This window comes from Bos taurus, chromosome 17 (assembly GCF_002263795.3).
Source record: "Bos taurus isolate L1 Dominette 01449 registration number 42190680 breed Hereford chromosome 17, ARS-UCD2.0, whole genome shotgun sequence".
NCBI classification, from domain to species: Eukaryota; Metazoa; Chordata; class Mammalia; order Artiodactyla; family Bovidae; genus Bos; species Bos taurus.
The window spans coordinates 64,086,573-64,114,297 of record NC_037344.1 but is presented as its reverse complement, the minus strand read 5'-3'; the positions used below and the strand labels follow the sequence as shown (position 1 = coordinate 64,114,297).

The 27,725-nt window shown below is 47.6% G+C and overlaps 2 protein-coding genes across 4 annotated transcripts in view; one reads left to right on the top strand and one right to left on the bottom strand.

The window, feature by feature from the left end:
* DAO (D-amino acid oxidase) lies at positions 1 to 18,947 on the top strand. Of its 3 annotated transcripts, XM_015475491.3 has the most exons (12): positions 1 to 191; positions 3,392 to 3,512; positions 4,029 to 4,231; positions 6,222 to 6,336; positions 7,344 to 7,420; positions 8,474 to 8,539; positions 10,177 to 10,231; positions 11,712 to 11,816; positions 12,722 to 12,804; positions 14,558 to 14,675; positions 15,332 to 15,430; positions 16,581 to 18,947. In XM_015475491.3, the coding sequence occupies exons 2-12, from the start codon at positions 3,510 to 3,512 to the stop codon at positions 16,710 to 16,712; spliced, it is 1,056 nt and encodes a 351-aa protein (XP_015330977.1). In that variant the 5' UTR covers positions 1 to 191; positions 3,392 to 3,509; the 3' UTR covers positions 16,713 to 18,947. The 3 variants fall into 3 exon arrangements, with proteins under 3 accessions (XP_015330977.1, XP_015330978.1, NP_001193154.1); XM_015475492.3 differs by lacking the exon at positions 3,392 to 3,512; NM_001206225.1 differs by lacking the exons at positions 1 to 191; positions 3,392 to 3,512 and having other exon boundaries at positions 4,038 to 4,231; positions 16,581 to 16,712.
* Positions 18,948 to 21,925: 2,978 nt separating this feature from the next.
* Positions 21,926 to 27,725, bottom strand: part of SVOP (SV2 related protein) — a 73,035-nt gene continuing 67,235 nt past the window's right edge. The window contains 3 exon segments of the mRNA NM_001075441.1: positions 21,926 to 23,562; positions 25,224 to 25,313; positions 27,342 to 27,423. Coding sequence (NP_001068909.1) covers positions 23,356 to 23,562; positions 25,224 to 25,313; positions 27,342 to 27,423 — 379 coding nt within the window. The 3' untranslated portion in view covers positions 21,926 to 23,355.

The window sequence follows — 27,725 nt, the reverse complement described above, 5'->3', positions numbered from 1 at the left end:
AGAATCGGGAGCCTCCCTTCAGGAGATAGGACCCTGGGCCCACAGCAGCTGCCTCTTTGCTGCAGAGATTTGGCACGCCAGGTGACTGGGGGCAGGGGTCGGGGCACAAAAGATCTGAGCGTCCCTCCGGTGTCGGCAGAGAAGGTCCACGCTAGAGCCCGACGCAGGGGACAACCTTGCAGGGACCACAGGTAAGTGCCTTCACCTCTCCAAGCCTCAGTGTCCTCATCTAGAACATAGGGATCATAACTCACCTCTTCCAGGGTTAACCTGGATATTAAAAGAGGTGATAACTACAGAGGGCTTAGCACAGAACTCGGCACGAAGCAAGTACTCAATAAAAGGTTAATTATTATTTGGGAGGCTGGGAGCGGTGGCCTGGTTATCCAGCATTGATAGTATATGTTTCATTTTAAAAATAAACTCTGAAACTTTATAAGAGGTAGCCATAGGGAGCTAATTATATTTATTCAGATAACTCACCTGTGACTTGATTTAAAAACAAAACAAGTCTTTCCTGTTTTTTACACATGTAGCCATCAAAGGCATGAGCTGCTGCAAGGTCTGTTTTAGGGACAAGGGAGGTTATAAGTAAACTATTAGAAGACTGGAAAGTAAACACACTGTCATATGCCAATTTCTTAATGGCTGCCTAAGAGATCTATGGTGCAGCCCAGGAAGCTCAGACAGAACTGGGTCCAGATCTAAACTCTGTGCCACACTGGCTATGTGACTTTAGGGGAGTGACTTCCTCTCTCTGAACCTCAGTCCCCAGTCTGTAGAACCTCTCAGAGCAGTTGCGAGGATAAAGTAAAAGGATGTCTGTACTGCTTCTGTGTGTGTCTGGCAAGTGGCATACGGCCAGAATTCCCTTCATGCTCCACGGATAGGTAGACATTATAATTATACACACACACACACACACACACAAATGTAATAACCCCAGCTGTTTGTGTCTTGCTGAATGTACACTCCAAGCATGTTTGGTTAAACTAACAGCATAAAGCAGAAAACAGCAACACTAATAGAAACATCAGTAACAATAAGAAAATGGTTGAAGGATAACAGAGCTGTGTGCAAACCGAGTCAAGGACCTAATTACCCACATGCATAAATGGTTTCACCCAAGGCTGGCTCTGTTAGATCCTACAGTCTGACTGCCGATTCTGATAAGGACCTTATCCATTTACGTTCCACTTTAATACATGCAGAAACACTCAGTTGCTGCAACTAGTATCAAATCTGACTCATTTATTCGATTGAGATAATTGATTTAGGACACATTTTCTGTGCCTACCACCAACACACTAAAAATTCCTACACTCATTGAATTTCATGTTTGGTTTTTTTTTATGCAGAAAAAAAAAAAAAAAAAACCAGAAGCTTTGGCTGTTATTCTTCACCTGCTTGATTTCATGTTTTTTAAATCGTGGGATTAACACATAGCCCTGTGAGTCAGGTCAGCCTGAGCTCTGCTTCTTACCAGCAGGTGCCTGAACCTCAGTAGCCTCATCTGTAAAATGGGCATGATGACAACCCTGAGGATTGTTAGAAGATTAAAGGAGATAATGCATGTTAAGTTCTTAGCACAATGAGTAACACATACTAAGAGTTGAAAAGCTCGCAGCTGCTACTGTTTCTCCACATTGCCAGGTTTTTCCTTTCACAGAGACTTTTTAACTCCAAAACTCTACAAATCTTTTGATCACAAATGTGTGAGTTTGGCTGAATGGACCCTCTTCTGTGAGCCTTAGTTTCTTCTTCTGCATGATGCTATCATGCTTATCTTTAAGATTTTAGACACTGGAGAAACTGAGCTCCATGCTATTACCTGTCTCTCTTTGCAATGGCCAGTAGGTTTTAGAACTTGCTCTGGGTCCTGCCTCATGTTCTTCTCTTGGGCATCTGCCTTCAATTCCAACCAGAGGCTTTGCCATCCCTGAGCAGCCTTGTTACTGGAGACATGCCACGTGACTGCTTTGGTCTGAAGTCCCTTTCTCCCTGCCCAGAGATCTCTCACTCAGTCAAGTGAAGTGACTTATCCAGGGTCACACAGAAGGTGTGTGCCAGGCTGCCCAACCCCCAGCCTGGGCTGTCACTGGCACCCCTCCACACCACAACACCTCCCTCATTACAGGGAATTTTGGAAAATACAGGAAAAGCCTCTATTCCAGGCTTCTTATTGTCAAGGTACGAAAGTGGTCAAATCTCCAGAGCCTATGTAGAGACAGAAAGCCCAGAGAGGGGAAGTAACTTGGCCAAGGTCACACAGCAAGCCAGCAGTGAAGCCAGATCTGACTCCCCTTGCTGTCTTTTCCTCCAGACCCAGTGTTCTTTCTCTTGTTATTCTCAAGGTGCTGGGGGACAGAAAGAGGTCACTGCAGATTGAGGCCAGGTCCCATACCAGGAACTTTCACCAGGCTAGTTATTCAATCTTCAGGCTGACCCAGGAGATGGGGGTTAACCCTATTTCACAGCTGAAGAGATTGGATCTCCTGAGGCAAGGGGTGGAGGAGACAGTGAGGGGGTCCCTGAGCAGGTCCCCCTGCCACCAAAACCAGGCTCGCGGCTGGAAGGAGAATCACCCAGAGGACAATGCTTTTCCGTTTTTTGGTTTTATCTCCAACTTGGCTGCGGAAACCCCAGCAGAGTCCAGTTCTTGTGGGCTGGAGCCATTTTCTCCTTTATAAAACTAGGCCATATTGAGAATGTCCTGCCGTTCAGGGCCTCGGGCCGCAGTTGCCAGGAGGCAAGGTCCGTGGGAGGAGAGTTGTGAGCAAAGAGGAGGGAAAGTTGAATTTGGCCCTTCTGGGCACAAAAAGTCCCCTTGTTCTGCCTTAGCAGGAGCCGGCAAAATATTTCCCTGCTGTGCACGGACCAAGCAGCTTCAAGGTCAAAAGCTGCTAGGTCTTCTAAATTTCTGAGGACACCCAGCAGCCCAGTATCCCCAGGGAGGCCTGGAGGTGATGCACTCTGAAGGTCTGAGTTCTGAGGCCAAAAAATGCATCCCAGATACTCACAGCTGCCAGCCTGGCACACAGTAGGTGTGCAGTAAATGTGTATCGAGTTTACTTGAATTAAAATGAAATCCTGGCAGCACCATTTACTGGCTGTGTGACCTTCTGTAAGATACTCCACCTCTCTGAGTCTTTGTTTCCTTATCTGTAGAATGGGATCAATAACACCAGCCCCTAACTCTTAATGTGGGAGATTTAGGTGCAGTGACGCACAAGAAGTGTTTAGCACAGGGCTGGCCCACAGTAGGTGCTCCAGAAATGTCAGGAAATCGCTTCTTTTGCCCTGGACACTGTGTTAAGCTTTTTACATCTGCTGCCTTGTGAAAACTTCCATCTACTCTCTGAGGCATGAATTCGTTTTCTCATTTCTCCAGAGAAAGAATTTGAGTCTTGAGAGGCATCTTACCCAAGGTCATGGCCAGCAGACAGCAGAGCTGAGACCTGAGATTTGAAGCCCACTGTCCTAACCACTGGACTTTCCTGGTAGCTCAGATGGTAAAGAGTCAGCCTGCAGTGTGCGAGGCCCGGGGTTCAATTCCAAGGTTGGCAAGATCCCCGCTGCCCCCGGAGAAGTGAATGACTACCCACTCCAGTATTCTTGCCTGGAGAATTCCACGGACAGAGGAGCCTTGAGGGCTACAGTTCATGGGGTTGCAAAGAGTCAGACACGATTTATAGACTAAACACACACACACACTATCCTAACCACTAGACTACCTAGCCAACAGCTGGGCTAGGCACTCTGCTGTGTACTTTTTATTCTCCCAGCCTGGGGACAGGATACTCGAGGAGGCTCCCCAGAGAAAGCTGCATCATTTACTGGCTGTGTGGCCTCAGGCAAGTGGCTTTGCCTCTCTGGGCCTCAGTTTTCCCCTGGGTAAGGGTCAACACAAGGCTCAAGTATAAAAAGGGCTGGGCAGTGTCAGGCATCTTCTAAGCCATCAGTGGATGGTGTTGATAACGATGAAGGTGACGGTGAGGGTGGCCCACCTCAACCCTTCCTTCCCGCAGGCTGGCACGATGCGCGTGGTCGTGATCGGAGCGGGCGTCATCGGGCTGTCCACCGCCCTCTGCATCCATGAGCGCTATCGCTCGGTCCTGAAGTCGCTGGATGTGATGGTCTATGCAGACCGCTTCACCCCACTCACCACCACCGACGTGGCTGCCGGCCTCTGGCAGCCCTACCTCTCGGAGCCCAGCAACCCACAGGAGGCGTGAGTGAGGGTCCTAGCGGGTGGTCGGGGCAGAGCCTGCAGAGAGGATGTCCCTTCTCAGGGTTCCTGTCCCCAAGAATGACTCTTCCTTGAGGCTTTGTCCTGACGTGCTGTAAAGACAATACTAGCACACATTAAGTCCTTGCTGTGTGCCAGACAGATGCTACACTTGACCGTGGCCGAAAGGCCAAGAGGCCATGTGTGTCAGACAGATGAAGGTTTTGTCTCCATCTCTTCCTTAAACTGGGTGGCAGTCAGTGCCCAGTGCATCCGGCTATCAGGAAGACGTCTAAGTGGGTGGACTGATGTTCAAGTTTAGCAAAGAAGTGGCAGAGGTCATTGTTTCAGTTTAGAAACTGCCGACTGCTTCAACACAGGAACCCTCAAATGAATACTGGCTCGATTAGAAGTTTCATCTTCATGCCCATAAATTATGAAACCAATATTCCTGATCAGTGGGTGGCATTTCAGGGGCCTGACCTCCTTCCATCTCATGGCTCTGTCATCCTGCTCGTGGCTTTCAATGTTGCCAGGAGCCAGTGAATGACTGTGGAAGGAGAGAGCATGAGGGCCACCAGGGAGGAGTCTTTAGAGTCCATTGGCCAGAATGCGGCCACATGGCTGCAGCCACCCCTAACTGCAAGGGAGTCTAGGAAACGTGGTCGAGCTGTGTGCCCAGGAGAAAGATAAAGCGTTTGGAAGCAGTGAGCGATGTCTGGGCGTTTATGGGGGGTGAAGTGGGTGGAGAATTCCCAGAGAGAGAGCCTGAACCACGGGACTCACAGTCCCTAAAGCAGTCAAAGCTTTCATTTAAACTGGCAGCTACATGATCCCAAGCTGGAAGTGGGCTCCAAATATTCGTAGTTGTGATGGAACATTCTTTTTTTGCTTTTTTTTGCCACTTAATTTTTTTAATTAAAGGATATTTGCTTTACAGAATTTTGCAGTTTTTCTGTCATACATCAACAAGAATCAGCCATAGGTACACCTGTGTCCCCTGCCTCCTGAACCTCCCTTCCATCTCCGTATCCATCTCTCCCTTCTAGATTGTCACAGGGCCTGTGTTTGAGTTCCCTGAGTCACACAGTAAATTCCCACTGGCTGTCTATTTTACATATGGTACTTAAATTTCCATGTTACTCTCTCCATACATCTCACTGTCTCCCTGCTCACCTTCTGCTGTGTCCTTCGGTCTGTTTTCTATGTCCGTTTCTCCATTTCTGCCCTGAAAATTGGAGCATTTTTAAAAAAAATTTTTAATTGAAGTATAGTTGATTACAATATTGTTTTAATTTCTGCTGTACAGCAAAGTGATTCAGTTATGTATTTATATAATCTATATATATTCTTTTTTGAAAGTATTCCTTTCCATTATGGCTTATCATAGGATACTGAGTATAGTGGGTGTGGTGCTCATGGTAAAGAACCTGCCTGCCAATGCAGATGACATAAGAGATGCGGGTTCGATCCCCAGGTCAGGAAGACCTCCTGGAGGAAAGCATGACAACCCACTCCAGTATTCTTGCCTGGAGAATCCCACGGACAGAGGGGTCTGGCAGGCTATGGTCCATAGCGTTGCAAAAAGTAGGACACAACTGAAGTGACTTAGCACGCGCATATGAGTATATTGTAGTTCCCCATGCCATACAGTAGGACTTTGCTGTTTATCCACTCTACATATAATAGCTTACATTTGCCACCCCCAGCCTCCCAGTCCACCCCTCCCCCAGCCCCTCTCCCTTGACAACCACAAGCCTGTTCTCTGTGGTGGTGGAGAATCCTTTGTCCCTCCTCTTCTCTGTTAATGTCGAAATATGAAAAAGGTTATGGGGGGTGACTAGCACTTGAGTCACTGCAGAGTGAATGGGGTGAATTTCTGGATTTGGACACACCCTACCAGCCTGAGAATGATCCTGTGCAAGCCGACCCTGGGAGCTCTCTTGTCCAGCTCAGGGCATTAGGTGACCAAGACTCTGGGGGATCCTTTCAGGCACTGGAACCAGCAGACCTTCAACTATCTCCTGAGCCTCATCGGTTCTCCCAATGCTGCAAACATGGGCCTGGCCCCGGTCTCAGGCTACAACCTCTTCCGTGAAGCTGTTCCGGTGAGTGAGACGTCTTTGGCCATGAACCGTACAGAGAGCAGAGTCTGGATCACAGATCAAGGCGTGCCCAGGCAGGGTGGGAGGAGGGGGAGGTCCTTCAAGGCCCTTAGGCAGACTCCTGCCTTCAAAACAGGTTTGCTTTAAGTTCTATCTTTGTGGGACTTCCCTGGTGATCCAGCGGTTAAGACTTCGCCTCCCAAAGCAGGAGGTGTGGGTTTGATCCCTGGTTGGGAAGCTAAGATACCACATGCCTCCTAGCCAAAAAACTACAACATAAAAGAGAAGCAATATTGTAACAAATTCAATAAAGACTTGAAAAAACAAACGGTTCCCATTAAAAAAAAAAAGTCTTGAAAAAAAGGAGAAAGAAATAACTAAAGTTTAAAAAAGTTCTATTTTTGCTTTAAAAATTATTTTTGTTTTCCATTTTATTATTAAACTGCCTTCTAAGAGTGATTATTAAAAAAAAGAGAGAGAGTGACTATTAACTCCATTATACAGACAAGAAAACTGAGTCTCAGAGAATTCAAGGTGGTCAGTGGTGAGGCCAAAATCTCCCCCTACTGGGTTGTCTGAGCCTTCCCTCTGCAACTTCCCACTCTCATCCCTTGGTGACCTTCACTGTCGCCCCTTTTTTTTCCTCCCCTATTTATGACCCTACCATATCATTCATCCTCAGCCTTATTCTTACCCTCACGTAGCACCATGGTTAAGAACGTGGACTATGAAGCCCCACTGTGTGGGTTCAAATCTCAGTGCCACTGTTTATTAGCTGGGTGACCACAGACAACTTATTTAAACTCTCTGAGCCTGAATGGGCCCATCTGTAAAATGGGACTAAAAATAGCATCTACCTCAATGGGTTGTTGTGAAGATTGAATGGATTGGTATGAGTAAAATGCTTGGCACAGTGCCTTACACATGGTAAACATTACGTAAGTCTTTGTTATTATCACTCTTGTTGATGTTCATCCATCTCTGTGCCGCCTTCTCTTCTTCCTCTAAAGGACCCTTACTGGAAGGATATAGTTCTGGGATTTCGGAAGCTGACTCTCAGAGAGCTAGACATGTTTCCTGATTACAGGTAAGATTATTGTCATGGGTGAAGGAGCTGAGGCCACACAATTCAGATAGACTTATAGGGAATATTGTTTAATTGCTAAGCTGTGTCTGACCCTTGTGACCTCATGGACTGAAGTCCTACAGGCTCCTCTGTCCATGAGATTTTCCAGGCAAGAATACTGGAATGAGTTGCCATTCCCTTCTCCAGGGGATCTTTCCAACCCAGGGATCCAACTCTGGCTTCCTGCATCGGAGGCAGATTCTTTACTGACTGATCTACCAGGGAAGCCCAAATTTCCTGTTCCATCCCAGGCCTAGAGCCCCTGGGACTCTGATCTCTCAGTGTTCTGTCCAACTCCTTCTGGAAACCCACCTCTCCAAACTGTGCCTTAGACTATGGAGGTAGGGAATATGGATACAGATCTCAAGCCCAGAAGTTCCATTTGTTGTTGCTAAGTCTTGTCTGACTCTTTTATGATCCCATGGACTGTAGCCTCCCAGGCTCCACTGTCCATGAGATTTTCCAGTCAAGAATACTGGAGTGGGTTGCCATTTCCCTCTCTAGGGGATCTTCCTGACTCAGGGATTGAACCCACATCTCCTGCATTGGCAGGTGGATTCTTTACCACCCAGCCACCAGGGAAGCCCCTGGAAGTTCCATACCACTATCCTGTTTTGTAGATGAGGAAACTGAGCTTCAGAAAGACCAAGTCACTTCCCCAGGTCACACAGCAAAGTGACCACAATAGGATTCCAACTCTGTCCAAACCCCTCTATTCTTTTCTCTACAGCATGATGCTTCTATGATCCTCTCCTCACCTCGCTCCATGTCTGAATCTTCTCTACAGATTCACATCCATTTCCACTTGCACGCCCCAATGTCAAGGAGAGCTTTTATAGAAAATATTTCCTTGCTTTGAGCTGAAAATCGCTTTCCCCTTGAATGTCACCTGATTGTCCCCACTCCACCCCTTTATGGGCCCAGAGAATGTGACAGCCACCCCTATTTGATAGCCTTCAAATACAGCTCTGATTCCAATCCTCTCTTCCCACATTTTGCTGCCTGTGACTCTAGCTATGGCTGGTTCAACACAAGCCTGATTCTGGAGGGGAGGAAGTATCTGCAGTGGCTGACTGAAAGGTGAGATTTGCAGCTTTATTTTGAAGAAAGCAGCTCCCAGGAACCAGGGTTGTAGTGAATGACAGTTCATGGGGTTTATCTTTGTACTGCGTGCATGCTCAGTCACTCAGTCATGTCTGACTCTTTGCGACCTCGTGGAGTGTATAGCCTGCCAGGCTCCTCTGTCCATGAGATTTCCCAGGCAAGAATACTGGAGCAGATTGCCATTTCCTTCTCCAGGGGATCTTTCCAACCCAGGGATTGAACCCGTATCTCCTGTGTCTCTTGCAGGCAGTTTCTTTACCCCTGCGCCACCTGGTAAGCCCTAAATGTTGATGAAAACCTTTAGGTTTGGTGGGAGCTATCCTTGGTCCTGACCACCTCTGTGCAGTAGGACAGTGCTTTCCACACCTGGTTGAAACCACTTGAGAAGCTTTTTACATGTGGTATTTATCGTCAGCCTCACCAAAATCTGTGATGTTAGTGTAATAGTTTTAAATATATTCTCCTAAGTTTTTCCAGATATATAGACACCATCATCGAGCATAAGTTGGCTTTTATTTTTATACCTCACATTTGTTTTTTGTCTGACTGCTCTGGCCAGTACCTCCAGAACAACACTAACGAATGCAGATGATAGTGGATGTCCCTGTCTTGCTCCTTTTGTTGATAAGAATCCTGTAGTATTCTCAATTAGCAAACATTAGCTTGAGAGGTATATCTGTATCTATATTCATCAACATTCATATTAAGGAAGATTCCATAAATTTCCTGTATGTTATTATCTTATTAATATTTAAAAATCTGGAATGGATGGTGACTTTCCTCAAATGACTTGGGAAGGTTTTAAAAATATAAATTTCGGGGCCCCACTTTATAGCTACTGATCAGATTCTCTGGGGTGGGGCTCAGAAATTTATATTTTAAAAAGTCCTCTGAGTGACTGTAATCATCAGCTAGGTTTGGAAATCATTGTATCAAAACATGGTTACATCTCCTAACCTTAGCACACTCATGGCTCCTGTCCAGCCTTTCCAGGGAAGAGTGTCCCCAGTTTTTCTACTGATATCTTGAGGAAACTATGAGGGTAAAGTAATTATGAGATTGTGCTTCAGCTTGTACAGTGTTTTACTTCCTATTCTCCTAATGTTTCTACTATATTCCTAATAGTGACATACATTTTTTTCCTCTGTGAAATTTAAGGGGAGAGGTGGGTGTCCCCAGCCCACCTCCTTCCTCACGCTCTGCTGCTGACAAAGGAGCATGCGGTATTGATCCAACGCTGCCTGTCCTCCACTCCGCATCTCATCCCCTTTGATAATACAGAGTAGCATCTCGGGTAGTAAGAGTTTCGGTTTCAATTGCGTTTCGGTCCCAATCCCATCACTGACTCATGCTACGACCTTCAACAAGGCCCTTCTCCCATCTCCATCTGCTCAACGAGGGGCGTGGACTGTCTCAGGTTTCCCAAGGGACATTTCAGAGGCTGTTGGTCCACCAAGGTGCTAATGAACCGACTGGACTATATAGTCATATTCTCAAGGAGCATCTTGTAGGACTAACATCCTCAAAAGGTTCTTTGGGAAATATCCGCCCCCTGCCCCCGCTGTCCTCAGAGAACTGAATGCTTGACTTTTGGATGTGTTTGATCATCCCAGGTTAACTGAGAGAGGAGTGAAATTCTTCCTGTGGAAGGTGGAGTCTTTTGAGGAGGTGAGCTGAAGGGCCGGAAGGGGCTGGGTGTGGGAGAGAGGAAAAGAAGGGAGGCCTTTGCTTCCTGTTACAGGGTTGGGGAAGGCCTTCTCAGGCTCCCAGGGTTCCTGTGAGGCCTGTCCCAGACTTTAGGCCTATTTTTAATCCCAGAAGGACTCAGGCATTCTGCCTTGATGTGGGTGGCAGAAGCAAAGGAACAGTAGAACCATGGTGGCCATGGTGGCCATTAGGGGCTAATCTGTGTCTGGGCCTCAGTGGAATTTAGGGCCAGAGAGCTGGCTGCCTCTTCTTGCTATCAGCCACAGCCCACTCCTCAAGATCTAGATGTTTGGCTGCTTCTTATCAACATCTGGGGTGATGCTGATACAAAACAAAGTGACTTAGGTCCAGAGTGACACCACCATCCGTAATAATGATAGTAGCATGCACCATTAGCAGGCCCTGGCTATGTACCAGGAGCTTTGCTGTATCACTCGGTCCCAGCACCCAGAAAAGTGCTTAGCACATGGGAGACTCTTGGTACTTGCATGCGTGCATACTTAGTCGTGTCCACAACTCTTTGCGATCCCATGGACTGTAGCCCACCAGGCTCCTCTGTCCATGGGATTTTCCAGTCAAGAATACTGGAGTGGGTTGCCCTTTCCTCCTCCAGGGAATCCCCTGGAGGAGGGTGTTGCAACCTGGGTCGAGGGGATCTTTCCAACCCAGGGATTGAACCCACGTCTCCTGCTTTGGCAGGTGGATTCTTTACCACTGAGCAACCAAGGAAGCCCCCTTGGTACCTACTAAAATAAAAGAGCATCTGCTCTAGGTCAAGCCCTGATGGGCACTTGGAATGCATACTTGAATTAGACACAGCTCTCATTCCCAAGGGGCTCAGAGTCCAGTGTGGCAAATACTAGCTTGTGAACAATACCAGTGTGTTTCAGGAGTGACCTGTAAGGAGAGTCACTGGGGCTGGGCTGGGAGTTTGGGTACCCATGATGCTACATCTTTGAGTTATGGAGCATCGAATACAAATGCATGGAGCTAGGGCTTCCAACGTGCCTTCTGCAGATGTCTTGGCAGAGAAGGAGGCAAGAGAATGAAATAAAAAGGAGGCAGAAGGAGGGAGAAAACTATCTCTGCATCCTTTCTGACTTCTTCTGGAAGGTTCCAAGAAGGTTTCCCCCTTCTGTAGTACTCCTTTCCAAACACATTACAGCATTTATATCACACTGGAACCAGCAGCCTATGAACAGATAGTACCAGCCCCAATTAATAGCTAAGGAAGCTGAACCTTGTGGAGGGGATGGGGCATTTCTGAGGTCACACAGTAGGTAAATGGCAGGGCAGTATTGGAGGCAGATCTATGGATTCCTCATTGAGCCCCACTCCCTAGCTGTTCCACAGGGAGCAGGGAGCTGCAGGGTGGAAGAAGCCAAGGGATCCTAGGGTCCTCAAGCCCTTTCAACCCACCTGCCCTGTTGATTGCTACCAGGTGGTAAGAGAAGGCGCCGATGTGATTATCAACTGCACTGGGGTGTGGGCTGGGGCGCTGCAACCAGATCCCCTGCTGCAGCCAGGCCGAGGGCAGATCATTAAGGTAAGTCTGAAGGTGAGGGATAAGCTATTGCTGATAGATTGGTTCTGCCTGCTTTTTTCATTTGTAAAGATAGAGGCTGAATCTGGAACTTCTGAGAGAGGAACCCCCACCCAGTCTTCAGGGAATTTGCATGTTAAAGAAACAAGAACCAAGAACACAACCCTCCCAAACATACTCTTTTTTTTGGCAGAGTTCTTAATAGTAAAGCATGTATATGTGTGTGTTTGTTCGTATATGGGAGCGGCATACACCGGTATCAAAATAAAAAGAGCGTATGTTTATGAAATGTCTGCTAAATGCCAAACACAGACCCAAGCACTTCATCGTGTTAATTAATTTGACCCTCACAGGAACCTTTTGAGATGGGTACTATCACATCACCATTACCATCTTACAGATGGGAAAACTGAGGCATGGAGGGATTAAGTAACACGTACAAGTCCATACATATCATAGTAATTAGTGGAACTGGTATTAGAACCCAGGCGCCTGAGTGTGTAAGCATTGTTCCACCCCACCTCTCACTGTGTACATCTGTCTATGTGTGAGGCATGCCTATTTGTGAGTATGTGTGCTTATGCGTGCCCATGTGAGCATACACGAGTGCGTTCATAGGTACGTGCGTTCCCAAGGTGAGCGAACATGTGTGTGCATTTACACATGTGTGTTGGGCTTCTCTGTGGATGAGAATGTGTGATGCTTTGGGGACCAGGGGTGACTCTCCATTAGGACAGCTCTTCCTGCAAAAGTAAGCAGTCAAGTGCAGACGTGGGACAGAGGGGTCATGGGAGGGCCAAGGGCTGACTGTGCCACTCCTGCCAGGACATGTGGTCATAAAGGGACCAGGGGAAGGGAGCCCACTGATCTGACTCTCCTGATGAGACTTCTCTGTCCTCAATCAACAGGTGGATGCGCCATGGTTGAAACACTTCGTTATCACCCATGACCCTGAGAGAGGCATCTACAAGTCTCCATACATCATCCCAGGGTAAAAAAAAACCTGACATTGTAGGGCGAAGGAGGGAGAGTACCTTCCTGCTCTTTTTATGCCCTGCTCCTTGGCCCAGGGCTCTTGCTTAATCTTTTCAGGTTTTTTTCCCTCCAATGTTTTTAAGTGAGGCTGAGCAAAAATTCAATCCCTGAGAAGGCAGGACTCAGCCTTACCTGGGCTCTATCTTGAACCTGATTTGGGACGACAGTAGCTATGAGACTGGAGACAAAGGTAGCGGATGCAGATGGCAGTGACACGAGCAGCGTTGTGAATGGCCATAAAGGGAGTGGTGGTGGGGCTGATGATGATAGTATTGTCGATGGAGGAATGGTGGGAGCAGGGATCAGTCCAGTTCAGTTGCTCAGTCGTATCCGACTCTTTGCGACCTCACAGACTGCAGCACGCCAGGCTTCCCTGTCCATCACCAACTCCTGGAGCTTGCTCAAACTCACATCCATTGAGTCGGTGATGCCATCCAACCATCTCGTCCTCTGTCGTCCCCTTTTCCTCCTGCCTTCAATCTTTCCCAGCATCAAGGTCATGTTATAGATGAGGAGACCAGTGTGGATGATGGATGGTAGTGAGTGGGAATTGGGGGTGGTAGTTGGTGCTGATGTAGATGACACTATTCATGTTGACTTTTAATAGTGTTGCAGGGACTTCCCTGGTGGTCCAGTGGCTAAGATTCTGTGCTCCCAATGCAAGGGGGTGGACTTTGATCCCTGGTTGGGGAACAAGATTCTGCATGCCACAACAAAGATCCCATGTGCTGACTGCCTCAATGGCAATTTTAGTGGTGTGGCAGAGATGATAGTGTTCATGCAATGCTAATGGTGGTGGCAGAGATGGTGAAAGGAGTTGATGGTGATGACATGTTAATGGTAGCAAGGAAGGCAGTAGCGAAGATGATGTTGTTGATGGAGAAGACAGTATTTTCCCCAATATTGCTGAGATGTCATTGACATATAACATTGTGTACGTTTAAGATGTACAACATGATGATGCGATCTATGTATGTACCGTGAAATGATTACCACAATAAGGTTAGTTGACACATTCATCACATCACAATTATAGTTTTGTGTATGTAAGCAGATACATACATATGTATGTAGGTCTTGGTGAGAACATTTAAGATCTACTCTCTTAGCAACACTCAAGGATATAATACAGTATTGTTGACTATCATTATCATGCTGTGCATTAGAAGGGATGACAATAAAGACAGTGATGCTAACGGTGAGGGTGGAGGTGGTGGCAGTTGACGGTGATGCCAATGGCAATTGTAGTGATGTTGGTGTTATTAGTAGGGATGATAATGTTTGGGGTTTTTTGAGTTTTTATATTTAATATTTTAGTTTTATTGAGTCTAGTTGATTTACAACATTGTGTTCGTTTCAGGGGTACAGCAAAGCGATTCAGTTATACTTACACATATATTCATTCTTTTTTAGGCTCTTTCCTCATTTATTTTAACACAGAATATTGAGCAGAGTTGCCTGTGCTACACAATAGGGCCTTCTTGGTTATCTATCTTATAGTGTGTGTATGTGTGTTCATTCCAAGCTCCTGATTTATGCCTTCCCCTCCATTTCCCCTTTGGTAACCATAAGTTTGTTTTCAATATCTGTGGGATTATAATGTTGATCTAGGTAAACACAGGAATAAGGGTGAGCATGGCAATGACTCCTCCCCCCTTATCTCAAAGGCTTCGTTTTCCTTCATCTTTGACCTTGTTCACTTTATCCAGGCTCCAGGCAATAACCCTTGGCGGCATCTTCCAGCTGGGGAACTGGAGTGAGACAAGTAATATCCCAGACCACAACACCATTTGGGAAGGCTGCTGCAGACTGGAGCCCACACTGAAGGTAAGGTGGGGAGAGATTCTTGCTCTAGACCAGGATCTAGCAGCTTGATGATCATAAGGAAACTTGAGGGGGGGAAGATACTGTGACTGGGACAATTGAGCAAAAGAATTCCAAGAAGGGACTGACAATGGAAGTCCTGCTGTGGGCCAATGAAACCCGTCCAGTCATGGCTAAGAGTAGCTCTCTCTTGAGGTGACATCCCACCCCCCAGACACCGTAGGCTGTCTTCGCATGGAGCAGATGTACTTGTTGCAGAAATCTGTTTTCACATTTGTCTGCCGGTGGTGACAGTGGTGACAGTGGTGAGGGTGGGGATGGAGTGGTTGGTGCTGGCGGAGAGGGAAGCACATGGGACTCCCCCGGCAGTCTGGTGCCTGGGACTCCACACTTCCACTGCAGGTGTGTGGGTTCTGTCCCTAGTCAGGGGACTAGGATCCTGCATGAAGTATGGCCTGGCCAAAAGAAAAACAAATCTGAACGTGGTGATAATGATGGGGATGAGACCATACTATGGTGGTGGCTGGTGGTGATGGTGGCTAATAAAAAACCATGACTGGTGGTGGTGGTGAGGTTCCAAAGCTGTCTCGACCACCTACAAATGGCAACAGGGGAAAAAAAAAAATCCAGAGTTGAATTACCAATGCTTTTTTTTCCAGGATGCAAAAATTATCGGTGAATGGTCTGGCTTCCGGCCAGTACGCCCCCAGGTTCGACTAGAAAGAGAACAGCTTCGCTTTGGATCGTCAAACACAGAGGTATGTTTTCTTGGCAAGGAAAGCAATACTCTCTCCTGACACCTAAGAATGCACTGGCATTCTGAGGACTAGTCATACTGACTTCAGGCAGGGGCCATAATGGCTAATAGCCCCTCCTCTATAAATGGGGAACTGAGGCCCAGCGATGGTAGAGGACATGCCCAAGGTCATACAGAGGGCAGTGCTCTCACCTGCTAAAGTCTGTGTGAAGTGGAAGGAAAAGGGGACGTTTATTGAGCATCTACTTTGTGTCCACAACAAGAACGACCCAATTGAATCTCCCCTACAGCTCTCTGGGACATGGACGGTTGTCCCCATGCTTCAGATGGCAAACTGGGGTTCCCAGACCTGGAATTCACTGGCCTCCATCACACCAGTGGTGAGGGCAAGGCTGGGAAGTAGTCTGAATTCGAGTCCAGTGCCATTTCTCAGATGTCCATATTGGGTTGCCCATCATCTCTTTAGGGCCCCCCTCATCTCCTCTTTCATGGGGTGGGAACTGGGCTTACCAAAAAAGTGAGAATTGTCTGGGGTTGAAGAAATCTGGGTCACCCTTCCTCCTTTATCCCGGTCATATGGTGTGTGTGTGTGTGTGTAGAACAGTTTTGTGTATATATGTGTGCAGAGAATTGTGTGTCCATCTGTAAGAGAAGTTGTCTGTGCAGGGGTGGGGTAGGGGAGTTATGGGGAGAGTCACATATAGAATGTAACTCCTTGTTAACGGTTTCAGCTTTGAAAAAGGCCTCTGGGGTCTAACCTCTCCCGAGTTCACCTGTACGGTACCCCTGCTTTTCTTTCCTCCCAAGGTGGGTAGGAGGTTCAGCTGTCAGGAGCAGTATGGGAATGAGGAAAGTGATATAGGGAACTTCAAATAATTTGATGTGGGGGTGAAGGAAATCTCTGATCAAGTTCTAGATGATTCAACTTTTTCTGTGCTGAGTGCTCAAAGCAGGTCCACTTCCTAAGTAGAAAAGTCTAGAATGTTGAACTCCAGTTCCCCAAACACCCGCCCCTTACTGCTCTTCCTGGGGTCTGCCATCCCACCATGGTACCAAGAGAAGTTCTGATACCATCAGGCTTGGCCCAGGATTCTTCAGGAAGCTCCTGAATCTTCCAGGGCAGCCCAGAACTTCTCTCTTGCCTCTCCCAGGTCATCCACAACTATGGCCATGGAGGCTTCGGGCTCACCATCCACTGGGGCTGTGCCCAAGAGGTGGCCAAGCTCTTTGGGAAAATTCTGGAAGAAAGGAATTTGCTCAGGATACCACCATCCCACCTCTAAGATGCCAGTGACCACCGCCTCGCCTCAATAGCTCCCTGCTCCTCTCAGTCACTAAAAACTGTGCTCTATCACTTGCCCCAGTCCACCCCACCCCTGACTTCTTTCTGCAAGAAGCACAAGGTGAGAGGAAACCACAAGGTCAATTCCAAGAAGTGAGTATGGCTCTTCCGGTGGCTGAGGTATCTCTCTTGAGTCCACTTATATGGTGTCATTGCTTCCTTTTTCCTCCTAAGGTGGGTAGCAGAATCTATTAACATAGGTGGGCCACCTGTCTGGAGCAGGACAGCAGACATTAAGAAGTACAGCCAGAACTGTTACCCAATGCATTCGCAGAGGAAGGAACGCTCAGAAAATCCAAGTGGTGAGACAGCTCTGAGTGAGGAGGGTTGAGGAAGCTTTGAGTGAGGAAGCTCTGAGTGAGGAAGCTCTGAGTGAGGAGGGTATGAAGAAGTTCAGTGTGAGGGAGGGCGTGAGGAAGCTCTGAGTGAGGAGGATGTGAGGAAGCTCTGAGTGAGGAGGGTGTGAGGAAGCTCTGAGTGAGGAAGCTGAGTGAGGAAGCTCTGAGTGAGGAAGTTCTGAGTGAGGAGGGTATGAGGAAGTTCAGTGTGAGGGAGGGTGTGAGGAAGCTCTGAGTGAGGAGGGTATGAGGAAGCTCTGAGTGAGATGGGTTGAGGAAGCTTTGAGTGAGGAAGCTCTAAGTGAGGAAGCTCTGAGTGAGGAGGGTATGAAGAAGTTCAGTGTGAGGGAGGGCGTGAGGAAGCTCTGAGTGAGGAGGATGTGAGGAAGCTCTGAGTGAGGAGGGTGTGAGGAAGCTCTGAGTGAGGAAGCTGAGTGAGGAAGCTCTGAGTGAGGAAGCTCTGAGTGAGGAGGGTATGAGGAAGTTCAGTGTGAGGGAGGGTGTGAGGAAGCTCTGAGTGAGGAGGGTATGAGGAAGTTCAGTGTGATGGAGGGTGTGAGGAAGCTCTTAGTGAGGAGGGTATGAGGAAGTTCAGTGTGATGGAGGGTGTGAGGAAGCTCTGAGTGAGGAGGGTATGAGGAAGTTCAGTGTGAGGGAGGGTGTGAGGAAGTGCTCAGTGAGGAGGGTTGAGGAAGTGCCGAGTGAGGGAGGATGAGGAAGCTCTGAGTCAGGGAAAATGTGAAGAAATGCTGAGTAAGGAAGGATGTGAGGAAGCGCTGAGGAAGGGAGCTTGTGAAAAAATGCTGTGTGAGGGAGGGTCTGAGGAAGCCCTGAGTGAGGAAGCTCTGAGTGAGGAGGCTCTGAGTGAGGAGGGTTAAGGAAGCAGTGAGTGAGGAGGGTATGAAGAAACACTGAGTGAGGAGGGTATGAGGATGGCTGAGGGAGGGACGGTGTGAGGAAGCGCTGCATGAAGAGGGAGAGTGAAAGTGGGAGTGTTTCCCAGTTTCCCAACACTCAGGAAGCTCTGAGTGTTGGAGGGTAGAAGTGCTGAGTGCGGGAGCTCTGAGTGTGGTAGGCGTGAGGCACCTTTGAGTATGGCAGGGTGTGCGGTAGCTCTGAGGGAGGGAGCTCTATGTTAGGGAGTGGAAGCTCTAGGGAGGAGGCTCTGAGTGAGGAAGGTTGTAGAGGCTGTTAGTGAGGGAGAGGGTGTGGAAAGCCTGAGTGTGGGGAGTCCTGAGTAAGGGTTAATGTGATGCAGCTCTGAGCGAGTGAGGATGTCCCAACCTTGGTGCAGTAAGGCCACAGAAGGCACTTGAGGGAGCGCTGTAACAGATTTCATGGCAGGAGGAGGCCAAAGAGGTGAGACATTGAACAACATGTAACGCCTGTTCCACACCCATGCTAGAACCATGCCATCTTGATTACTTGTAGCTTTGTAGTAAGTTTTAAAATCCCAGCTGGGATTTTTGATAGGGATTTTGTTAAATTTATGAGGTCAATTTTAGGAGTTCTGATATGGACACCTTAACAGTTTTAAATCTTCAGATTCATGGTCATGGAATGTCTCTATTTTTTAGATCTTTGATTTATTTCAGGATTGTTTTATAGTTTGTAAATGTCTTGGACTCTTGTTAAATTTATTCTGTTTTATCCATTTTGATGCTATTGCAAGTCAAATTGTTTAATTCAGGAAGTGCTCTGTTTTCTGGCATGTAGGGACAGGAATATTTGAAGTGGTTCATCATCAAATATTCTTGATTAATGGAGAATGATTATATGTGATGTATCTAGATGTTCAAATGTCAAGGAATCAGAATACAGTAAAATACCAACAGTGACTAAGTCTGACTGTAATCATGGAATCTGGACTGTAATCATGAGGAGCCAGAAGGGACTTCAGAATGTTCTAGAGCTTTGGGATTGGCCTCCTGTGTGCCTCCCATAGCACTCTGCATTCCTCCATTAATGCCCGTATGGCTCTGTGTCCCACTGTGTAGTGTTTTCTCCACACTACACTATGAGTTCATGAAGGATCATGTCTTAATTCTTTTCTGCATCCTCAGTGCTGAATATCATACCAATATATGGTGGATATTCCATATGCCACGACATAAGGCGTAACAGTTACAATGAACAGACCTGAGAGTTTACCTATGCGTTGCTACGGGTTCCAGGCATACCGGTAATGTCGTGACCAAAGCTGCCATGTTTGTACCTCTTGAGCCCACCCCTCCCTGACCCAAGCAATTGGACCAATGCTGAACTGGACCCATCAACTTCCTCTCTTGACATTTTGAAAGTGGGACACTGATCAGCTGAGTCAGCTATGTTTGCAGAGCTGAACCCTGGTGAGTGGAAGCCATATGCAAGGTTAGGTACATGCAGCAGCCACGAGGGGGCAGAAGGAAGCCAGTCTGCAGAGAGGGACAGAAACCAGGGCCTCAGATTTGGAGAGGGCTGCCTCCAGCCCAGTGGCTATTTTGCAGTTCCATTTATTTCAGAGAACTTTCCAAGGCTGCAAACGGGTCGCCCATCAACCATACCTGGCCTACAGATGAATTTTATTAGACTCACACATTTAAAATTTTTTAACAATCCAACACACTAAAGTTAAAAAAAATTTTTTTTTGATCTAGCATTCAATATTTTGGAGATTTCACATAAGAATCCAGATTCTTGTCTTGAAAATCAGGTGACCTCATGATACAACAATATCAGCTGGAGCTGAGTAGCAGCCACTGCCTTTGGACAGGGCTCATGTCCTGTACTCTGCCACAATCTTCCTCTCTTCCTGTTGTTCCTTACACTTCTGTTTCCCATATTTATATTCCCCAGGAAATTAACTACTGTTCCCAGTCTTATTTTAAAGTTTTAGTTAAAGTTGTTCTGTTCCTTGCAACTGTAACAGCCTTCATGAGAACTCTATGTCAAGGTTTCTCTTGGCTATCTCCCATCCCACCATCACTGCCTTCCTTCTCTGTACTAACAGAATCTCAATTTTGTGTTCAAGAGTCTCTGGGTATCCCTTGATCCAGTGGGAGGTAGGCCCTTCCTTCCCCAACTAGGGGAGAGCTCATGCTGGGATTGGCATGTGACCCAGGTCTGACTAATGCAAAGCAATAGTAAATCTGTAGGACTTCTCTTTCCAGCCAAAACAACAGACTCTTTAGAAAGAAAACCTGTTGTGACTGCTCCTTCCCCATTCTACCTCTTTTGAAAAAAAAACTTGATGCCTGGCACATTGGCAACCATTTTGCCACCATGAGGTTTCACACTTTGGGTCAATGGCTGACATGCAGAAGAAGGTTGGGAGGGAAAACAAACAAAAAAAAAGCTGGGTCCTTGATGACACTGTTGAGCTACGGAACCTTCCCTGGAACTGTCTGACTCTGGGCTTGTTGTTAAATGAACAATTAATATTCTAAAGGGTTAAACTACTATTGGTTGGTTTTGCTGTTACTGACAGCTCAAGGTTATTCTAGTCCTTTGATGTTTATTGTCATAACCAAGGAAGACTTCTGATATCATCTTTCAAGGCTCTATGTTGCTTGCTGCTGCTAAGTCGCTTCAGTTGTGTCCGACTCTGTGCGACCCAATGGATGGCAGCCCACCAGGCTCCCCCGTCCCTGAGATTCTCCAGGCAAGAACACTGGAGTGGGTTGCCATTTTCTTCTCCAATGCATGAAAGTGAAAAGTGAAAGTGAAGTTGCTCAGTCGTGTCCGACCCTCAGTGACCCCATGGACTGCAGCCTTCCAGGCTCCTCTGTCCATGGGAGTTTCCAGGCAAGAGTACTGGAGTGGGGTGCCATTGCCTTCTCCGTTGCTTACCATTGTTTAAAAATAATACATATCCATATTCAAAGTCCATCTCTAAGATACTCTTTTTTTCTCACTGCCAACACATCTTATGTATGTATTCCTGAGCATACTTGAAGTAAGGGAAAGAAAGAAACCATGTAATCCTGGCTACATTGAACATTCTTTACCATTTTCTAGTCTTTCCTAACACTGAGAGAGACAGATGACATTTCCATTAATGGAAAGGGAAGCATTTGGATGGCTCAAAATTAGACACAAAGGTTTTCAGCTAAAGGTCTCATGTGTTTCAGAGGCTTGCACAATGTTTGCGGCAGCTCTTATTTCATTCAATAATATCGATTTTATAAAAGGGCATGCAATTTAGAAAACCAAGAGTGTTCACCTTTCATTTTCTCGAGAAAACCCACAATTACCAGCTTCTTTACTCCAGCCCCTGGAATACATCTACGCCCACCAAGTTCTCCTTCCACACTATAGTCCCCAGTTACTCCAGGTTATTTGAGGGTGAAGAGAGTGGACTTTCTCATCTGGCAGTGTCTGCTCAGCTGGAAGGCAAAAAAGACAAGCAAAGGTTCTTTGTTACCCAGCAGAGCTCAGCAGACCAGAAATAACTAGAGCTTTAGCCACTCGTGGTCCAAAGAAATGTGGGTGACAGAGAGAGGAAGCTCTGCCAAACTGCCCCCTCTGACTGCCTGGGCCTCGGGGGTGCTGCAGACCGTACATCCAGGGACATGGGATCATTTGCATTTGATCTAGAGCCTGGGCCTGAAGAAGCTGACCACTGTGATCTCTACACCATTAGCAGAGAGTGTTGCTTCCAAACAGACTCAAAGTCAGCAGCCAACTGTGCACCTTTTCCCCCTTATTGGAAAGATCATCATATTAAAGCATACAAAAGCATCAAACTTACCCTGAATGGACAAAGCTGGCAAGACCGTTAAGTTGAACCATCCCTAGGACATTATGACAGACAGACAAACTTAAACCCTTTCAATGTCCATCACCAACATGTTTTAATAAAGATGAACGTACACATTTGGCTTCCTCGAAATGTTCACTTCAAGCAGACATCTCCAAGCAGAAGGTCAGCCTTCTCTGGCCTTTGATGGGATCTGTAAGCTTCCGCCCTCCTTCCCTAGGTTTCTGCCTCATGATAGGGAAAAGGCTCATAGAAACCAAACCCCGGCATGGATGTCGTCTGCTGAGAACAGCATCTGCCCTTCCTCTGGAGGCCAACCCCCAAACCTGGTTGACCTCCTTGCTCTTTCTTTGGAAATGCACATTTCATACATCTGGGATTCCCATTCCTCCTCTGCACAGCGTCTCTGCCATGTGGTCCATCACCGGAACCCAAGGAGTTGCCTCTATGGAAAGACCAAGCCAGCCCTTGACTGCAGGGGTGGCAGAGAATCCAGGGAGGAAGGGATCCTGGTCCCCTGACCCTGATGGGAGTGGGTGGTTGGGGGAGCCTCTTTCTGCTTCCCTAGTCACATACCACACTCAACTCCCAAATGCTGAAACCTGACTTAACTGTTTTCTTGCCCCAAGAGTCACCAGTCAGCCCGACTGAGGAGGCGGCCAGAAAAGAAGCCCCCCGGAGTGGCCTTTTCTACTTCCGAAGGGGAGGCCCCTGCTTCAGCTGTGGGCTTGGTTCTCACTTCTGTTTCACCTCCACCCCCAATTCCTGGAGGTAACAACTCTCTGAGGTTGTCATCTGGTGCAAGCCTAGCTGTTCTAGTGGTCACATTTGGATCCCCTGGAATCAGAGACAGTGACTCCAAGAAGGGGCCAGGTAGAAGCATGCAAGAGACTCAAGTTCAAATGCATGTCCATCTTCCAGAGTCTCTGCTACTCAAGCCCTGGGGATGCAAACTAAGGGGCCCTTTCCCCAGGAGCATTTCTCAGACCCAAGAAAAAGCTGCTCAGGCCACACCCAGGTCCCTTGCTTTCAAAGAAGAAAGCCTGGGGCTGGGGATGCAGGAGAAACCTAAGAACAGATTCAGTGGGTGGCTGGCACGTGTCATCTTACTGGACGGCAGATCCCACATGGGTCCGTCCGGGCCGGGACTGTATCTACAAAGATCTTTTGGTCGTTGTTCACCAAGGGTGTGACCGGCTGACTCTGGATGGTGTCCGGCTGACTACTGGTGTCACTGGGCACTCCTGAGGTGGCAGTTTTCCCATGCAGATCCATAGGTTATTAACAGACCTCCACACACACAGAGAACCCCCCAAAGCAAAGGCCTTCCCATTCCTGGGTGGATCTCGATGAATATGAGCAAACAGTCAAGACACAAAACCTTGTTGGTCTGGGTGGTACCCTTGGATGAGTTCTTGATGTGGGCAGTGACGATTGGTGCCCCCACTGGGCTCCACCAGCTCCTCATGCTCTACAGCCTCAAAGACCAGTGCAGCCCCCATCGGTCACTACTCCTGAGAGCCCGAGTTCGACCTGGCGACACCTGTGCCGTGTGCCCCTCGGCCAACCATCTCCTGCCCCCATTCCCGGTGGCTGGACTCCTGCAGTCCGCGGCCTTTGGTCTCGATAGGCAAAAAGCAGGAGGCCAGGGCAGCCAGGAGGCAGCAGCCACTGTAAACGGCCAGCGTCAGGTACACGGATGATTCCAGCATCACCTGGGGGAGGGAGACACACGCTGGTGAGAGTGTCCCTAACGACACACAGGCACTGCCAATCATACAGATGATACTAGAATGCCAGGTCCTCCTGTGAGCCCTCTTTGTCACCGGACTCCCACGGAGTCCTCATGACAGCTTTATGAGGTACATACTCCAACCCCACTTTGCAGAAGGAAAAACTGAGGCTCAAAAAGGATTAAGGAACATACCCGAGTTCACACAAAGACCAAGGATGGGGCTGGGATTTGAACCCATATCCTATCAGACTCGAGAGTCTGGTTTTTTTTTTTTGGCCACACCAGGAGACATGTGGGATCTTAGTTCCCTGATGAGGGATCAAACCCATGCTCCTTGCATTGGAAGTGTGGAGTCTTAACCACCAGACCACCAGAGAAGTCCTTCAAGAGTCTGTTTATTTCCTCTCAAAACAGTACATCTGCTGGCTTCCTATCTTCATGACCCAGGCAAATCACGCAGCAGGCCTAAACCTCATTTCTTCAGCTGCCAAACGGGTAGGAGGGCAGAGGTCACCTCCCAGTGAGAAGATGCCTCACTTGGCACCACGCAGGCACTGGGCAAGCTGTCAACCAGTGCTAGTTACTAGTGTTCTACAATGTTCAAACACAACGGTATCGGGACAGAACAACTTGGCCAAAACACATATTAGGATTCTATTTACACAGAAGATTCAGAAGAGAAAAAATTCACGCAGACAGAATGCATACCAGTGGTTGCCAGGGGCTGGAGGGGCTGGAGCTGGGAAGTACTTGTTTAATGGATACGGAGGTTTATTTGGGGGCAAGGAAAATGCTTTGGAACTGGATCAAGGTGGTGGTTCCCGACATCATGAAAGTGCTACAGGCCAGTGAATCATTCACTTTCTTTTTAAAATTTTTTTTATTTGGCTGCACCACGTGGCTTGTGGTATCTTAGTTCCCCAACCAGAGATCGAACCTGGGCCCTGGCATTAGAAATGCCAAGTCCTTGGAGAAGGAAATGGCAACCCACTCCAGTATTCTTGCCTAGGAAATCTCATGGACAGCCGAGCCTGGCAGGCTGCAGTCCACAAAAAAAAAAAAAAAAAAGAAATGCCAAGTCCTCACCACAGGATTGACAAGGGAAGTCCTCAAATTAAAATGGTTAATTTGATGTTACGTGACTTTTACCTCAATTTTTAAAAATATTATTAAAAACTGGAAAAAAATGAATTGGATATTAAAAAAGCAAAAAGACTCCAATAAAATAAGACTCCCCCCAAATAGACAGAAATGCTTCAAGATACAAAGACCTGAAAAAAACTGCAAGGACATTGAATCATCCAAATCAGAAACTGGGAACTGGGACATTAGTTTCCCTCTAAGGCGTGGTGGCCTGTTTATTCTAATCCAAACTGTCCTTGGCCAAATCATCAGAAAGACCGGAGTTTGACTCCCAGCTCCTCTACCTCCCAGCTGTGTGACCTTGGACAAGTCCCGTGACTCTTCTGAGCCTCGGTTTCCTCATTTGCATACAATATGGCTGCTTTCGTAGGGCGATTGCTAACGCGAGATCAGGTCATGCACACACACCAAAGGCCAAGCAGAGGCTCAGCGTCTGGTAACGGCTTGCCACCACTGGCCTTGGTCACGCCCCCCCTCTGTATTTGGGGTGACACCTACCTGAGCAATGAACGGGGTGATGAGGGCGCCCACCCTCGCCATGCCGCTGCAGGTGCCCAGGCCCAGCGCTCGGGTCGCCGTGGGGTAGACCTGAAACACAGCCGCCCAAGTGGCTGCCTTGAGAAAATGCAGGCCCCTCCCTCCTCACTGGCTCAGGAATGGTGGAATTCACCCTATGGGCGGGCCTGAGTTAGGGTCAATCCTGCGAGGGCGGGGTGGGGAGTCTCACCCCAAAGGGGCCAGGAAACTCCACTAAGAAGGCAGGAAGCCAACCTGGCGGTGGGAACCTAGGAACGGGGTCCTCTCTGCCCTGCGTGCTGTGCATTTTCAGTCACTCAGTCACGTCTGACTCTTTGCGACCCCATGGACTGCAGCCCACCAGGCTCCTCTGTCCCAGGGATTTTCCAGGCAAGAATGCTGGAGTGAGTTGCCATTTCCTCCAGGGCATTTTTCCGACCCAGGGACTGAACCAGGGTCTCCTGAATTGGCAGGCAATTTCTTTACTGCTGAACCATCTGAGAAGCCTCTGCCCTGGGTGGTTATAGCTAAATAAATAAGTATGAAATTCCTATTTTTTTTTCCTATCATAGAGAATTTCAAGCACAGACTAAAGTAGAATGATGGAATCAATCATCTAGGACCAAGCACAGTGGCCTGTGTTGGGTTTTTTGTTTTTGCTTTTTAAAAATTTTTTGGCCACACTTCACAGCATGTGGGCTCTTAGTTCCCAGACCAGGGATCAAACCTGTGCCCCTGCACTTGAAGCACAGAGTCTTAACCCCTGGACTGCCAGGAAAGTCCTGCCTGTGTTAGTTTCAATCACATTCATTTCCTTTCCCTCCTAAATTACGATAAGGCAAATCCTAGAGGGGATATAGTTTTATCCACTAGCTATTTCTGTATATGCCACTTTGAAGATTTTTCTTTTTCCTCGTAGAAAAAGACTGCGGACATCTCTGATGTCCATATTTGGTCTTCTCCAGTGTGTGATTTTTAATGGCTGCATAGAATTCTATCATTTGGATCAATCATCCTTCATTTAACTAATTCTTCCTTGGGCCTAGCCAGCTGGAATAGCTTAAGCTAGGAGTCAGCAAACTTTTTCTTAAAGGGACAGAGAGTAAATAATCTGAGCTCTGGGGGCCAGCTGGTCTCCAGCAACTACTCAGCTCCTATAACACAAAAGCAGTTGTGGACAACAGTACAGGAAGGGCTGTGGCTTGTTCTGACAATGCTTTATTAATGAACACTGACACATGAATTCCATATAATTTTCACATGTCAAGAAATATCGTTTTGATCTGGCATTCAACTGTTTAAAAACATAAAAACCACTCTTAACTCTTGGACTAGACAAGAACAGGCAGCAGGTTGAATATGGCCCATAGTTTGCTGATCCCTGGTATTTGCCATTGTAGACACCGGGCCTCCCAATCCCTGCAGGCCCAGCAGCCTTCTCCTGATTCCCTTCTGCGAGCCTCCAGTAATCAATCCACAAGCCTCTGATGAGGGGACACTAGGCCAGACGAGAGTCAAAGCGAAGGAGACCCAGGCCCTGTCCACAGGGAGCCTTAGTAGGAGTCTCCTTGGGGGACAGGCCATGTGGCAGGACTAAAAATACCAAAGCGGGGCACAGGCAGTGAGGGTAAAATGAAGTCAGGGGAGGGGGGATATCCTGGAGGGCTTCCTGGAGGAGGCAGGGTTGGTGCTGGGCCTGGAAGGTGGTGTGGAGGTATCAGGACTTAGGATGATGACTCAGAGTGAGGGCTCTGGAGAGCTGTGCAGACCTGAGCTGGGGGAGGGGGGTCCTTCTCTCAGCATAGCATCTGATACATAGTCTTCTTTCCCTCCCTTTGCCCCTATCTAAAATAAGGTGAGATAAAATAAAATAAATATAAAACGAATAACCCATCATCCCTGAGTGTGGGAAAACAGACACGCTGTCACATGGAGTGTAAGTTCAGGCAATATTTTAGAGGGTGGTGTGCTTTTTCAGTCTTTCTCAAGGACAAATTTCAGTCAGAGGAGCCCAGGCTTCGTGTTTGTGGAAGTAGAGCTTCCCCCTCCATCTGCCCCCTCCCCACCACTGCTCCCAGGCATCCCTTCCCACCCTCCTACCTCAGGTGTGTAAACGTAGGCTGCTTGGAAGCCTCCAGAAATAAATGCTCTTGCAATGAAGAGTAACAGAGTGAGCATATTTCTAGGAAGAGGAAAAAAAAAAAAAGCAGATGAGCAAGTATTAACTTTTTTTTTTCTGACAGTTTCTTTCAGTAGTCTTCTCTGCCCAGGTAGAATTTACGCCCTAGGAATTGGCAAAGCCCACCTTACCCAACACACATTCAGGGAGGCATGCAGACACACACCCCAGTGGTCTCTCTGAAGGCCGGCTTTTATAAGTTTATCGTTCTCCAAAGTTCCAGGCTGAGATGGAAACATCAGTGGTGCCCAGGGTGGGGGTGAGGTTGGGGACAAGTGATATAAATCATCCAAAGTCCAGGTAGG